This window comes from Rhinolophus sinicus, chromosome 12 (genome assembly GCF_057876585.1).
Source record: "Rhinolophus sinicus isolate RSI-liver-muscle chromosome 12, RSI-T2T, whole genome shotgun sequence".
NCBI classification, from domain to species: domain Eukaryota; kingdom Metazoa; phylum Chordata; class Mammalia; order Chiroptera; family Rhinolophidae; genus Rhinolophus; species Rhinolophus sinicus.
Genome location: NC_142512.1, coordinates 40385398 through 40400506, shown reverse-complemented (window position 1 = coordinate 40400506; position 15109 = coordinate 40385398). Strand labels below are relative to the sequence as shown.

At 52.4% G+C, this 15109-nt stretch overlaps 1 protein-coding gene across 7 annotated transcripts in view; it reads left to right on the top strand.

Moving 5' to 3' along the window:
- The window catches only part of ZNF385C (zinc finger protein 385C), a 52315-nt gene that overhangs the window by 2446 nt on the left and 34760 nt on the right, over positions 1-15109 (top strand). Inside the window, exons 2-3 of one of the 7 annotated variants that reach the window (XM_074319726.2) lie at positions 1314-1509; positions 7935-7986. The exons of 2 other annotated variants lie outside the window; for them this stretch is intronic. In XM_074319726.2, the coding sequence (XP_074175827.2) occupies positions 7935-7986 (52 nt within the window). In that variant the 5' untranslated portion in view covers positions 1314-1509. Of the gene's footprint in view, positions 1-1313; positions 1510-7934; positions 7987-14814; positions 14971-15109 lie in introns of those variants that run through there. 4 more of the 7 variants (XM_019747581.3, XM_019747576.3, XM_074319725.2 and 1 more) reach the window with 4 other exon arrangements.

Genomic DNA, 15109 nt, shown 5'->3' with positions numbered 1-15109 from the left:
AAGGCAGAGCTGGGCATTAAGCACACAGTTTTCTGGGAGAGAACAGGCTGGGGGTAGTGACTGCAGGGCTCCAAGTATGGACCCTCATTGACTAGCATGCCCCAGCAGCATCCTACCTGCCCCAATGCCCCTTAGTGACGGGGTAACCCAAACGGCTATTGTTCTATGTGCAAATAAGGTAAGATCCACTGCGTAGCTGAGCTGCGGCCTGGGTTTTCTGATGAGCCCCAGGGCACGTGCATCATTTATTTGCACTGTGGTACAGATTACAAGGGTTATGGGAATTAGGGAGCAGGGAGCAGGGGTCGCACAGATTGCCTGGGGAGCCCAGAGTCCTGGGGACTGAGCAGACCTTTTCTGTGTCCATGTTCCAGAGCCACGAGGGAGAGCTGATCACAGAAGTGGCCCTTATTGTAGACATAGGGCGCAATTGCACTCTCCGTGTTGGGATTTGGGCTGTAGGAAAGGGTTCCTGCCTCCCCGAACCTCAAGGAAGGCTTCCTGGAAGAGGAGTTCCAGGGCTGAAAGCTCAGATGTGATGCTTAGAGCTCTGAGACACAAAGAAGAGTTAGACTTTGGGCCTTGGTGCTGGGTTAGCGTACAGCAGAGGAGCCCAGATTATAGGATGGAAGTAGGTCAGAATTCTGCCATGGATCCAGCCAGGGCCCCACGGCCCGCCTAGCTCGTCACAAACCTACGGACAGACCAACATCCAAACTCAGGTGGGAGGGCCTCCTGTGTCTGTTTAATTTCCCCATTCCATTGTCTCCTATCATATACACTATCGTCAGGAAATTCTTTCTCATCTCTGACCTTCATCCCTTCTGCTTCTGTGCCAGTTTCTTGCTTCTGGAAGGCAATGTGCTACAGTAGAAAGAGTGGGGGCTTTGGGGTCAGTTAGACTTGAGTTCTATCACCTCTACCTACTGTGTGACCTTGGGCAAGTTACTTAACCTCTTTGAGTTCACTTCCCACCTGTAAAATGGGGATAATAATAGAACTCACCTCATAGGGTGGCAGCAAGGATTAAATGAAAATACGCAATAGAGCGCTTAGCACAGTGCCTGGCGCCTGGTGAGGGCTCAACAAGTGTAAGTGTCCCCTCATGTGTAGGACAGCAAAGCCGATCTGCAGGGGGTGGGGGTGGGGTTAGAAGTTTTTTTTAAAACTTGGCCAGAGAGAGCAATGCCCTTCACCATCATCACCCCACCAGCCCGTGCTCCCTGCTGGTCCCTGGCTCTCTGCTGAACCTATATGGTCTGCCCAGGACCCCGCACCTCCTCATCTCTTAATCACCCTGTTTTTGTCTCCAGGGTGAGGAGAGGGACCGTAGGGCAGGGACCTGTGGCAGCAGGAGCCCACTTGGGACGATGCCTCAGGAGAACAAACTGGCTTAGAGACCCAACCGAAAAAAATGCCCCGTTGTCATCACCTTCCCGCCCTCCCCACCTCCAGAAATCCACAAGTTGGGATCGAGCTGCACTAAATTTTTCCAGGAAGATAAATAATGTAAGTGACTGAAAGTCCTGTTTGGGGATCGTCCAAGCTGCCCTCCAATGGAATGACAGCTTCAGTTCCTGGCCTGAGCTCTGGAGGCCGCTGGGGAAGGCTGGATCTAGTAAGCACCCTTAAATCTGGGCAAGGGCAGGGGTGTCCAGCACTAGCTGGGCGCTTTCAAGGGCTCTGCTCTGGCACCGCTCTGGCCGTCTCCCGCCCCGTGAGAGGAGGCATCAGCAGGGCCCAAGGGGAAGAGCCTGTTCATCCCCAGCAAGACCACATCCCCACACCTGTGACGCTGCAGGCCCCTGCCTAGATGGCCGCCAGCTTGTTCCCAGCTCATGCAAGCCTCTGCTGTGAGCCTGTTCTCCACAGGACAGGTTATGCCACGAGCTGTGCACCCTAGACCCGAGGGACAACTGAGATGGCTAAGGGACAGCTGTTTGCAGGGCATGAAGATGGAACTAGGAGGTGAGGCTGGGTGTCCACCTACATGCGTATGAGTCCCTTGTGGTGCAGAAGGAGCTGGCAGTAGGAAGGGGGTGCTGGCTGGGGCGAGGGTGGGAGCGGAGCTGTCTCTCCCTCCATAATGTTGTCCTACAAAACTCTCAGGAGTCAGAGGAGTCTAAATTGGAACCAGATCTTCTAGGTCATTATGAACGTGTATTTATCAAGGTGGGAGATTACAATATATTTTAATTAAGTTTGTTAGCTTGATATAAAACTTTTAAATATTTAAACATGCATATGTGGACCCCATTTCTCCTCTTGCCCCAGGCCGTGCAAATGTTAGGGGTGGGCTTGGCAGAACCTGTGACCAACTCTGCTATTTGGTGAATTCCCTTTCTGCTGTCTGTCCCCCAGTATAGTAGTGCCCCTGTAAAACTGGGCTTAGGACATGCCCCCCACCACCACCAGGAAAGAGTTTCAAGGTGAAATGAAGACTGTCAGCTGTCACCAACAAGCAGTCCCCCCCTTGGGCCTCCTGACCTCATTCTCCACCCAGAATTGGGACAGTTTTAAAAAATGTCCTGTGATGCTTACAGAGAAAGGATGAGGAGCGAGGTTGCTTATGTCCTTAAGGGTGGGGAGGGTGCAGGCACTCACTGGAGCCAAGGAGCAAGGAGGGTGCTAAATGGGACCACAGCAGCAAGAAGGACGGAAGCCATACTGAGGAAAGATCAGGGCTGGCCCCCACCATCCCTCCAGCTGCCCTTCTCAGAGGGAGCTATGCCTGCAGCCAGGCAGGGGGCCATGTGTCTGTCATGTGGGTCCTCCTGTAAGTTTGCATCCTGGGCCTTGGATGGGAAAGAGTGTGGGGGCCAGCTGGCCAAGCGGTGAGAGTCATCCCTGGTGGGAATGTGTATCTGTGTCTGTGTCTCTGTCTTTCTCAGTCTCTCTCACATTGGTTGCAACTGTACTTGAGGACCCTGTGGCACCTGGACAGGCCATCTGTTCAGAAGAGAGACGTGCGGCCTTTTTGTGCCCATCTCTGACTCACGCAGTTCTGACTGGGCTGTCTGAGAATCAAACCTGCCATCTTGGCCTCATTAGTGCTGTGAAGTGCTTGGTGAAACTGGACACACACATTCACACATGCACTCACACACGCACACATTCACATGCAGATATTCACACACCCAGGCACACATGCCACCTACACTAACTCACAGATGTCTCCGTACAGAGTCACACACTCCGAAACACCGCGTTAAGTGCAATCTTGGGAGTGGACCCCGCTGTAGATGCAACCTGACACATGTGCTTTGCAGACCCCTGAGCCTTCACCACCGTCCCAGTCTCACTCTCCCCCTCAGTGACTTTTCATTCACCTTGGGTGACCCACCAGCTCCAGTGGCCAGGGGCCAGACGCCTGCAGTGTTCAGTGTTGGGGGCAGGAGGCAGCAGTGCTGCCCTCCTGGGACTCTCAACAAACCGCACCCAGCTCAATGTTCTGCACCTCTGCTCCCCCAAGTCTCGCAGGGGGTGTCTCCGGGTCCTGAGTCCCTCTCAGTCTATCTGACCCTGTGTAGTTCTGTGAGCCTCCTTCTGCCCCTCAACCTGCAAGTGTGTCTCCTGCTTGCTCTCTGCTTTGTCCTTCCCCTGCTCCTATGCCAGTTATTTTCTGTCTCTCCTCTCTCCCTGCCTCTCAGTCTCTCTCTTTCTATGTGTCTTTCTGTCTTTCTGTTTTCCTCTTCCTTTTTCTCTGTATGTGTATCTCTGTCTTTTGTCTTTCTCAATCTCTCTGTCTCTTTCTCTCTCTCTCTCTCTCTCGCAATCTCTGTGTGTGTCTCTGCCCTTCTGTCTCTGAAAGACACACACACACACACACACACACACACACACACACACAACTTCCTTACTCTCCATCTCTCTCCTGTGTCTCAGCTCTGTCTCTGATTGCGTGGCATCTCTCTAGTCTGTCTTTCTGTGTCTGTGTCTGTCTTTACCTCTCTCCATCTCTGTCTCTAAGTCTGTGTGTGTCTCTCTGTTCTCTCCCTGTCTTACTCTTGTGAAGTGTCCCAGGGGAACAGGACAGTCAGATGTCTCTGAGTGTAGAAGAAGATGGCAAAGCATCTGGGAAAGGGGCTTGCCATCACTCTGGGTCCCTCCAGTGCCAGGCAAAGAGTGGGGGAGGATATCAGGCTCTGGAGAGGACAGATGTTGGCCCATCTCCCCCAGCTCCTCTGCTGAGAATTTAAGATCTTGGGGGCTTTGGCTCCAGACTCTGAAATGTTATTTAGTGACAAGGCCCAGGGGCATAGGGCTGAGGGTTCAGGATGATGAGGGAGAGAGCCCCCTGTCTGTTTGGTTGTTCTGATTGACTTTGAGCCGAGGGAAAAGGTGTTGGGGACTTGAAGTTCCCCTCAGAAGAGGCATTAACCAGAGTGGGGCTGAATTGACACTTTTCTTTTTCCTCGAAGCAGCCAAGCTCAACGCACCCACCCCAAGCCCCAGCTTCCTGCTCCAAACCACCACTGTGCTCCCCACCCTGTTCCAAACATTTCCGCCAACTGCCCCTGGGCCGTGGGGCCTGTTCAAACAGCCTCCCTGCCCTCTCTCCTGGCCTCTCCACCTCGGCAGGCCTCTCCTTGCTGCCATGGCTTCTTGTACAGGAGCGGCTGTGTTGGCTGTTTGTTTATTTGACTAAGGTTTTTGGGTGGGGTGAAGACCGACTCCACTGATACTTCTCCCCACGTCAGATGCCCAGGCAAGATGCCAGGCTGGCCCCACCATGCTCCCACTGCCCCCACGGCCCTACCTCAAGCTCCCACATGCCTCTCCTACATCCTCAGGCCCCAGACTTTACTCCTCTCCTGATCTCAGGTCTGTCAATTCCTACATCTGAGGCCAGCTGCACCCCTCCCACTGGACAGGCAGGACAGGGAGGTACAAGACACACCTCTGCACACACCCACCTTGTCCCTCACCTAGGGGACGGACAATGCCAGGGGAAGGTGCTGGGAACTGGAACCCTTCCTTGGGTTCTCTGGGGGGGTCCCAGAGAGGAACACATGGCGTGTGGCCTTCAGCATGTGGGTGAAGTCTGCCTACCTCTCTCATTGACTGAGGCTTGAACCAGTGATAGAGTGAGACTTCAGCAGAGGAATAATTCCCTCATGAGTTTGGGCCCCTCCCAGGATCCATTCCAGAACGATCACTCTGGTACCTCAAGGGTTTTTCCATCCCTGGATTTTGTATGGTGCTGTACTTACTATATACAGAACTGTCTCATCCCGCCCCGTGAGCACCTGGAGAGGTGACAAAATCTCCATTCAGGCAGAGACTGGACTCGAACCCCGGTCTCCTCACTCCCCACAGCCAGGCTTCCTCCCCAGACCAAGCCAGAACTGCTCCTTGGGCAAAAAGAACTCCAGGCTGCAGCCATTTCTCGGCTCTCCTTGCATCTCCCCCTCCATCTTCACTGGGCCCACTTGTGTCTCCAGTTGGGAAGAGAGTGTAGGAGCAGGTAGCATTCTGTGACCTCGTTCTGAGATCTGCTGTCCTAGTTAGCAGCTTCCTGAGGGGAGAGGGACACGAGAAGCTTTTAGAGATGGTTTCAACCATCTGGGTGCGAATTGGGAATGAGATTGTCCCTAGGTTGAGGCTGGGGACAGCTATTCCCGGGCTGCAGGATGAGGTGTGGGGGCAGAGAGGCCAGAGAGGGGATAAGGAAGTTTCCCCAAATAGCCTGGCCCGCAGCCAGATGTGGGAGCCAGGCTGGGGGGGAGGGGGGTGCAGCCCAGCTGGGGGCAGCTGGCCCATTGGCACATGGGTCTAGACCTTGGGAAGCTGGGCAAGCGGCAGAAATGAAGCAGGACTGGTACTATCTCCTCTTTTCTCTCCTGCTGACATGGGCTTCTCCGGAACTTACCGTCATGAGTAAGGGGGGGATAGAGGTAGAAGACTTTCCCTTTTCTCTCTCAGAGGCCCTTGTAAACCCCAACCCATTCCCCTGCCCCTTACCCCAGTGATACTGATTTATTCATTCTTTCAACAAATGTTTATTAAGCACCTACTGTGTGTTATACTTGCTAGGACCTGCTCTGGGATTTCAAGGAGGAATAAGGTGAATAAGAAACACTACAAGGAGGCAAGAAGGAAATCTACCTTAAGGAGGGCAGGGAGGGAAGGTTTCTCAGGAGGTGATATTTCAGCATCAGCCCTGAGAAGGGGAGGTAGGACCCAGGAGGAAAAGAGTGATCCAGGCAGAAAGAACAGTTTCTAGAGGAGAGCATACTGTGCTCCAGGGAGAGAAAGAGCCCAGTGTGGCTGGAGTATCAGCAGCAAGGTAGGGAGTGGTACAAAAACAGATCAGAGGAGCACAGGATATGTTGACCTGGACATTTTGACCCCAAGGATGTTTTGAATGCAAACATTTTAAACCAAACATACCAACACTGGAGACTTTTTTAGAAAGTATTTTCCACTTTGAACGCTATTCGTCCAACTTAATTTCTTGATCAGATTTTTCATTTTTTTTTCTCTATGGTACAGTTAAACAGATTTCCACTTGTTTTTTCATTCCATTTTAATTTTACGGGAATTATGTTCACTGGCATCAATTCTGTATAAATTTTGCTGCCAAGATTTGATTCATCGATCAATTTGGCATCGATCAAAGGCTCCTGACCGCAGTCTCTGCTATTGTGCAATTTATGGGGTAAACTCTCCAATTTTGGAAGATTTAAATTAAAAAAAAAGACTTGTGGTCAAAATTGGATTCTTCTGTCCATTTTAGTCAATAACAAATTTTCTTGTATCTGGTTCTAACTAGCATCAGTGTTACTTTTACCAGTAATAATAATCTTAGGGTTTGGGGGAGGTACATAGGGGTCAGATCTTCCAGGCTGGAGTAAAAATTCTCTTAAAGGAGAGGAGAAGGTTTTGGAGGTTGTAGGCAGGAGAGTGACACGATAAGATGTGCCTTTTTGAAAGACTCCTGGCCATGTGGGGAGCAGACTGGGAGGGCAGGACGTGGAGAAGTGGAGGCAGGGAGGACACTGGGGAGGCCGTTATGCCAATCCAGGTGGTCAAGAGAAGTGAACAGATTGAAGAAAGATGAAGGAGGTAGAAAGGGCAGGGTAATGACTGTCCCACTCCCCAGGATCCCAGCACAGCCCTTCCCACGTGCCCAGAGTGACGTCGATGTCATTCCCCACACCCTCAGCTCCTGCCTCTCCCTTCCTCCAAGGCCCCAAACACCTCAGAGCCTGGCCCCTGGAGTTTGCACAGGGTGGAGACCATGAACTGGGGTGTTTTCCTTGGGGCTCCCTCCCGGTCTGTCTCCTGACTGAATGCAGCCAAGGGAGAGTCAGGGATGCCCAGCCGAGGTTCGAGGGGGGGGACGGGGGGGGACAGGGGGGACCTGGAAGGCCTAGGGGGTATGGCCCTTGGATCCGCCCATCCAGAGCACGTGGCTGGAGCAGCCAGAGTGGCCGCAGAGCTGGCGGTGAAACAGACCCAGACACAGGGTGCTTGTCCGGCCCCTGGCTCCAAGCTCAGGGTGTGACCCTAGGCAGGGTACAAAGAGGCCTCTGTCGGTGCGTGCGGGGCACAGAGCCCATCTAGGCCAGGCCAGGCGCCTGAGGAGTGAGGGAGCTGGGCCTGGGGCTACCTGAAGAGAGAAAGCTTAAAATGACACAGACCCGAGGTTTGAGTGTCATCTGGGACAAGTTACTTCCTCTGCTGGACCCTCAGTCTCCTCACCTGTGAAATGGAGTCTAATCCCAGCCTCCCAGACCTGGTGCATTGTCTGGACCTCCTTGGTTGACTGACTAAAGCATCACCTTCCTAGAATCCCATATTTTTAAACATTATTTACCAACCACATAGTGATTACCTTGTGCTTGTTTGTTAAACACGTTACAAATATTGATTCATTTAACCCCAGTAATGACCCTCTAAAAGAGGTACGATTTATCCTTATTTTACAGATGGGGAAACTGAGGCACAGAGGTGGCCAAGGTCACACAGGAAGTGGCAGAGGTAGGATTTGAACTGGGGCAGTATGCCCCACGGTGCGTCTCTTAAGGAAGGGGTGGGCATCCCTTAGGCCAGGCTTCTGAGGTGGGGGTGGGACCTGACTCTCCAGCTGGGATGCAGGGGTATGAGGGACGGCTCTGTGCAATGGGAACATAACTGCAATGTCTCGCGTCCCAGGGCCTGAGCCCTAGGGCAGGGCTAAGAGTGCAGTGGGAGGGAGAAGAGTCAGACTCCACTGGAGGAGTCCCAGGACCAGAGACCCAGGGCAGGAGAAGAGGGTGGAGCAGGGATCTCTGGAGAAGTCGGTCACAATCCTGGCATCTGTGGCCCAGGTGTGGCAGCTGTGCCAGGGAAGGCTGGGGCAGATTTGGTATTCCTTCAGCAAGGACCAGTCCTCTGTGGGGTGCCAGGCTGGGTGCCACATACTTGGAGGAGCCAGCTCCACCCCAGGGAGCTCAGGGTCTCGGCAGACACGCAGCGTGGACATGGAACTGAATGGCAGGGGGACTCAGCCAAGGGGCTGAGGGTGGTGGGGAAACAGTCCAAGGTGGGGACCCTCAGGTTTCAGGATTAAGCTTAGGCGCCTGTGCAGGACTTGATGGGCTGAGAAAGGAGGCGGGGCCTCTCGGGCTGAGGGTGAGAAGGGGGGATAGTTGTACTGAAGCAGCAGGTGGTCTCCGTGGGAGTGGCTGGGATGTGCTCACTTACACACATCTCTAGGCCTGTCTACGCTTCAGAATCCCCTGGGCACTTGTTAAAAAGGCAGACGCTGGGCCTCTCCCCACCCAGAATCGGAACCGCCGGGGTTGGGGCCCAGCCCAGGATGCCTGACAAGCCCAGGTGCTGCTCATGTGGCCAACACTTGGAAGTACTGCAGGGCGCGGGGTTCTCACCCTTGGGTGCACATCGGAATCACCTGGGCAGAATTTAAAAGCCCCCGTGCCCAAGCTGCACGCGGGACCAACCCCAGCAGAATCCCTGGGTAGGGGTCCAGGCATCAGAAGTTTTCCAAGTGGCCAGGCGATTCCAGTGAGCCGCCATGGTTGAGGACCCTCAGGCAGGCCTGTCCTTCATATTAACCAGGTTTAGGCTGAACTGTCCCCTGCTCACTCATCCTCTCTGACCTTGTGTGTTTATCCCTTATTAGTGTGCCTATCGCTCCTAGACTGCAGGCTTCCTGAGGGCTCCTCAGGACCGCTCTTCACTGCTGGATCCCCGGGCATAGGATGGAGGGCCTGGCAGATAGTAGGTGTTCAACAAATGTTTATTCAGTGATTTTACTGAGCCTCTACTGTGTGCCAGCCACAAAGGCAGACACTCTCCCTATATCATCTCTTAATTCTCCTAACAAACCTATGAGGTAGATATTAATAGTATTGGGCCTGTTTTACAGATCAGAGAGGTGAAGCAACTTGCCCAAAGTCTGATGGCTCCAGAACCCTGGCTGGGTCCTGAGCCCCAAGCTGCCTCTCAGCCAAGGTTCTGGAGCAGCCCTGCTGTCGGAAGCAGCCGGGAGCCTGGAAGCTGGACAGAGGGCCTAGGGGGCGTGGGCCATCCTTGGGGCATTTCTTGGAACCTTTCAGTTGGTTTTGAAAGACCTCCTTCATGGCCTGCAACTGCTGTGTGCTTCCACTCGCTGGACCAATTTGAGAGGAAGACTCCTTGATGTGGTCGGCAGCTGCTCCCTGGCCAGCAAAGGGGACCTTGGCCACCCCACCGTCTCCCTCAGCCAGTGGGCTTGGAGGCTTGCCCCTCCTTCATGCCCTGGGTGACCCTGGATTCTCAGGGTCATCCTCAGCCACCCCCTGCCTCCATCTTTCTGAGGTTAGGATGGGTTTAGGTTCAGTTTCTCATACTGAGGAAGGGGAAAGGACCCCAAGGTCTGGTGGAGTGGGCAATGGTGGGAGGATTCTCTTGAACAAACTAAATGAAAGCATCAGGAAATGAAAGGTGGGTCAGGGAGACTCAAAGATCTTAATTTCCACAGGGTTGATCCTGGCTGGTAGTCAGGGCCTCTCCCAGCCTCTTCTGAATGCAGCTCTTTAAGTAAGAGGGAAGATAGCCAAAGTCCCAGCGAGGACCCCTGGGCCCTCAGCCTTTCCCATCCCTTCCGTGGGGCTGTGTGGGGAAGTCCCCCCAGTAAGCTGACTGCCTTCTAGACTGCTGCTACTGCAGCTAATATTCTGAGGAGAGGGCCACTCCTGCTGTGGGCACCCCGGTTCCCAGCCTCCTGTCCTGTAGCTCCAGCCTCTCCTACACAACCCAAGCAGCTCTGCCAAGCTGGGTGAGGAGGTTGAAATAATTTCCATTGCACTGGCAACAAACACAAGTTGGATACAGCTCTGGGCCAAGAAAGATTGAGGACAGGCTGGCAGCATTGGAGGCAAGACGATGGGCAGGAAGGGAGCAATTTAGTCCGGGCATAGGATGGACACGCTGGGTGGGAGAGGGGATCATTGGTGAGATTTTTGGGGTTCCAGGCCCATTTGTCTTCCTTTTCTTTTTGCCCCATTAGTTTCCAATGCACAGCTGAGAGGAAGTTCTTACTGCAGTCTTATCAGTGTTCTTCCTACTGTATGTATCTAACGTCATTCCTCACATCACAATGGCTCTGTACAGCTTGCAGGGTATTTTCTGTATGTTATCTTATTTAATCTTCTCAGCTGTCAGCCTGGGGTGATTATCATTATCCCCATTTCACAGATGAGAAAACTGAGGTGTGGAGAAAAGGGGCATGTTCCCAGCCACAGGTTAGTGTCAGAGTTGTAATTTAAGTGCATGTTTTCTGACTCCACATTACTCTAGTTCTCATGGGGCCCTTCAAATTCCTCCTGCAGACACACGCTCACTCTCTCCCTAGCTCCTCCCCCTCCCATCTCACCACAACTCAGAAGCAGGCTTGGCTGGGAGAGGTTATCCTGTCCATCCCCCCCTGCCTCTGGCCGGTGCAGGGGGAGCCTCTGCATGGCTGGTGTCTGGAGTTCGTCCAGGAGAGGGTGACGGTGGCAAAGTTGGGGAGTCAAGGGTGTCAGCTGCTGTTGTTTCTTTTTGAGCAAAGACTTTTAAAGTTTAATGTGATAATCTCATCCTGATTACTGCAAACTGAGGACCTTTGGCTTGTCCAAGAATCCATTACCGGCCTCACATGAGGAGCGGGAGAATGCGCTGGGCCCTCCTGGCTTCCCTGCTCCCATCCTCACTCCCATCCTCGTGCATATTGGGAAGGACTGAGTCTTGGTTTGGTTGTTTGGTGTGTTTTTTCTTTTTTCTCTTTAGTGGAAGGAAGGTGTTTCTAGATATGGTAGGGGTGATTTGTGCCTCCCTGTTTCAAGACCTGGACCCAGGGACCCCAAGCTTCGCTTTTATATCTGAGAAGTTATTGTTCTCATATGGGGGTCTGGGTGTGAGGCTGGTTAGAGGGCACCAACAATCAGCCCAGGCAGGGACGCCGGAAGTCATCACATGCCCCTACCCCATTTGACTGGCTGGGAAACCGAGGCCCATTGCCGTTGTCTCCACATCATGCCTGCCCAGAGTAAACCAATTAGCACCGTGTCTGGTTCTGTGTTTAGAGTGCCTGTCTCATTATTTGGGGATTTATGTCTCGGTCACCGTGAAGGACAACTGTCCCAGTTTCCATTGGGGGGAGCCTGGCCAGCCCTGGAGCCCAGCAGTGGCAGGAGGTGGTGCCATCCTGCTTGAGGCAGGATGGGGATTTAATTTCAGGGGGATTTGCAATGGGTGAGGAGCCGCCCTGGGCACATGGTAGCTCTGGGCTATTTTAGGAGGCAAAAGGCTGGCCCAAGGGGGGAGGGAGCACGGTGGACTTATTCAAGCCATTAGTGAGTCTGCCCTTTCAGTGGGAATGGAAAGGACCCGTGATGGGCAGGGCAGGCCAACTTGAGGTTGGGGCTTCTTTCACCTGCCTGGACCCCAGGGGCCCAGAATTATGCTGCCATCCCACCCTAGTCCAGGCTATGAGAAGACTAGAAACTGCTGGCCAGGCAGGGATCTCTGGCTCCTGGCCTAAGCCCCTTTGCTACAGGCTTTACCTCAGCTGGGCCCTTGGTGTTATTAGTGTGAACGATTAATGTAACCATCTCATATTTTTTGTAGTAGAAATTATATTTATAATTTCTACCACAAAGGTCCAGCTATTATGGAAGGTGCCCTGGGGCAGGGAAGAGGGCACATCCTTAAGATCGGCTCACCTGGCCTCCTGTTCCGTACAGGCCACTTCTAAGCTGGTAATATGGGTTGCAAAGTCCCTTCCCCTCTCTGAGCCTCAGTCTCCCTGTTTCTAAAGCGGAGACTATAACACTTCATTATGCTCGTGTTATTAATTGGGCATATATTATGTCAGAGATGATCTCACATCACCCTCAGCAATTTTTTTTATGTATTAACTGCCTCATTTTACAGATAAGGAAACTGAAGTTCAGAGAGGGAAAGTAACTTGCCTCAGCCCACACAGCCCATTCCATTTCTTGCACCCACAGTGAGAGTTGGTTCATTCCTCAAGCCCAGCAGTTTGTACTGGTGGCCTTCGGTGTGCCAGGCTGGGGATTTATCACAGACAAAACAAAGGAAGAGGAGATAACAGGATGAGACTGGGCAACAGTGAGAACTGAGTGGCCCAACTAGAGACTCGGGAGCTTTATTTAGACTAAGGGTCATTTTCTGGCCAGGAAGAGGGCAACAGCCAGGGGCCTGAATCCCTCCTTGGATGAGTGGTAGGTGGGCAAGGGGCATCAGCACCATATGGCACCTTTAACTCTCATTACTAGGAAGAGGTTTTCTTTATTCTTCCTTCTCAGCCCACCTTTATAAGAAAAAATTCACAGGGCATATTGAGATAAGGCCTTTAGAAGCACCATGACATAGAAGAAAGAGAGCCTAGAGTTTGTAGTCAACCAGATAGGGTTCAACTCCACCCCTTTCTAGCTGTGCGAACTTGGGCAGGTAAACTACCCTCTCAGAGCCTCCCTTTTCCGAGGAATACCGCCTTTCAGAGCTCTTGGAAAGATAAAATGGGTTGATAAAGGTGTGGGAAGGGCCTGGAATGTAGATGGCCCACAACGAATGGCAGTGTTTTGCCTGCGTGTGGGGTTGGAGTTTAGGAGTGTTATTCCTAGGTATCTAGGTGAAGCCACGTCTTTGTGGTGGCACTAAGCTGGCACCTGTGGTCCTGCTGAATGATTTCAACAGGCTGGGCAGAACGGGAGAGCCAGCAAGCTTAACATAAGGTCTGGTGCTCACAGTTCAAGGAATCACTCTCTAGACTAGATGGGGAGGCTGAACTCAACAACGTATCACACGAAAATAGACCTGGGGGGTTTCATGGACCCTCAGCTGTGTGACTGAAGAGAGCAGAAAAGTTCAGGGACAGCATAATCAAGGATAAAGTTGAGGATGGGGAAGGTGATGCTATCCCTTTTTCTGTTCTAAGGAGGACATTGAAAGCTTAAATAAGTTTAGGGGGATGTGACTGGAATAATAAAACACCTACAAGCTATTTAGTCAACAAATTTGTATTGAGTTGCTTAGTTCAGGTCAGTTGGTCACCATTGCAAGGGAACTGGGCAGAATTAACCCATTCAGTACAGTGGGGTGGTCAGGGCAGGGTTTGGGAGAGAGTTCAATACAGTGTGATAAGTACAGTGCTAGTGACCCATATGAGGTGTCCTGGGAGCTCAGAGGAGGGCCTTCCTGGAGGAGGTGGCCTTGGGGAAGGGAAAGAATAGTTGAGAGAAATGGGTCTCTTTAGCTGGGAGGGGAGAACTCTTAGGAAGAAGCTGGCTATAGAAGGTGGAGTGTACTTTTCCCAAGTGACTGGGGAGCAGATCTAGAATCAGTGCGTGGCATTATAGGAAACCAGCTTTCAGCCCCCCACAGTGATGAGATGTCTACCATTGAGAACTATCCAACAATGGAGTGGGCTTTCTCTAGAGGCGGTGAGCTCCCCATCATTGGCATGTTCAAGCAGAGGCCAGAGGGTAAAGTCAGGGACAAGTTACAAAAAGGACAGGATGACCTCTAAGATCCCTTCCAAGTCTGAGCAACTACAATTGTCCATGGACAGATGCAGAATGTGGACTGGATTAAGTTAGAGGATGGGTGCACTGCAGGATGACACAGTGTACTGTGACTGTCATCCCCACCCTGGATTGATTGATTGATTGATTTTTACTAACTGCTTTATTGAGATACAGGTCACATACCATACAATTCACCCATTTCTAGTATACAATTTAATGTGGATTTACCGCTCGAGTGGAAATGAATCCATGCATTCATTCAACAACAATTTATTGAGCATCTATTAAGTATGCATCACGCTTTGTGCTGGTGCTTTGGGTCCCTGGGAAACAAAGGCCCTGCCCTCATGAGGAAGACAGGTAAGGATCCAAGCAAAAGAATTACGTCTTTGCCTTGGCAGAAGTGCTAAGAGGGAAATTAACCAGGGGCTGGGCCGGGGAAACAGGATTCTGAGGAGATGACTTTGGAGCTGAGGCCTGAGTGACAAGGAAACAGCCCTGTGAAGGTCAAGGGGAGGGAACTGCAGGGGCAGAGCCCTCAAGATAGGAGTGAGCTGGTGGGTGTGCAGACCAGGAAGAAGTGCTGGGAGACTGGGTAGCAGTGGGCGAGGCATTGCCGGGGCTCCCCAATTTGGGACCTCCTCTCTAGAACACCTGGTCCTCATGAGGTCGGCCCTGGGCACAAGGTGGGTGAGCAGTACTGATATATCTTCTCTGGATACAAAAGACGTTTCTGTCCCCTTTCTTTGGGACTCGCTTTCTTACTGTTACTGCCTTCCCAATAACAGCACGATGGCAGAGCACACTTAGGAGGCCATGCCACCACCCCTTGTCTCCTGCCCTCACCTGCTTGGCTTCATGCTTCGTCACTGTACCCCCATTGTGGGCCGTCCCGAGGGCACTGATTTCCTGGGAGAAATCAGAAATGACCCCCAGCTGCTGCACACAGGTGAGTCTTCCCCAGCAGGCCCGCTGGCTATCTCCCCTGACCTCCGGAAATGGTTCCTAGGAGCCCTCTGGAGTCTCCCATTTGGTGCTCACTTCCTGTGTGACTTGGATTAGTTACTTAATGGCCCCAGTCTTTCATT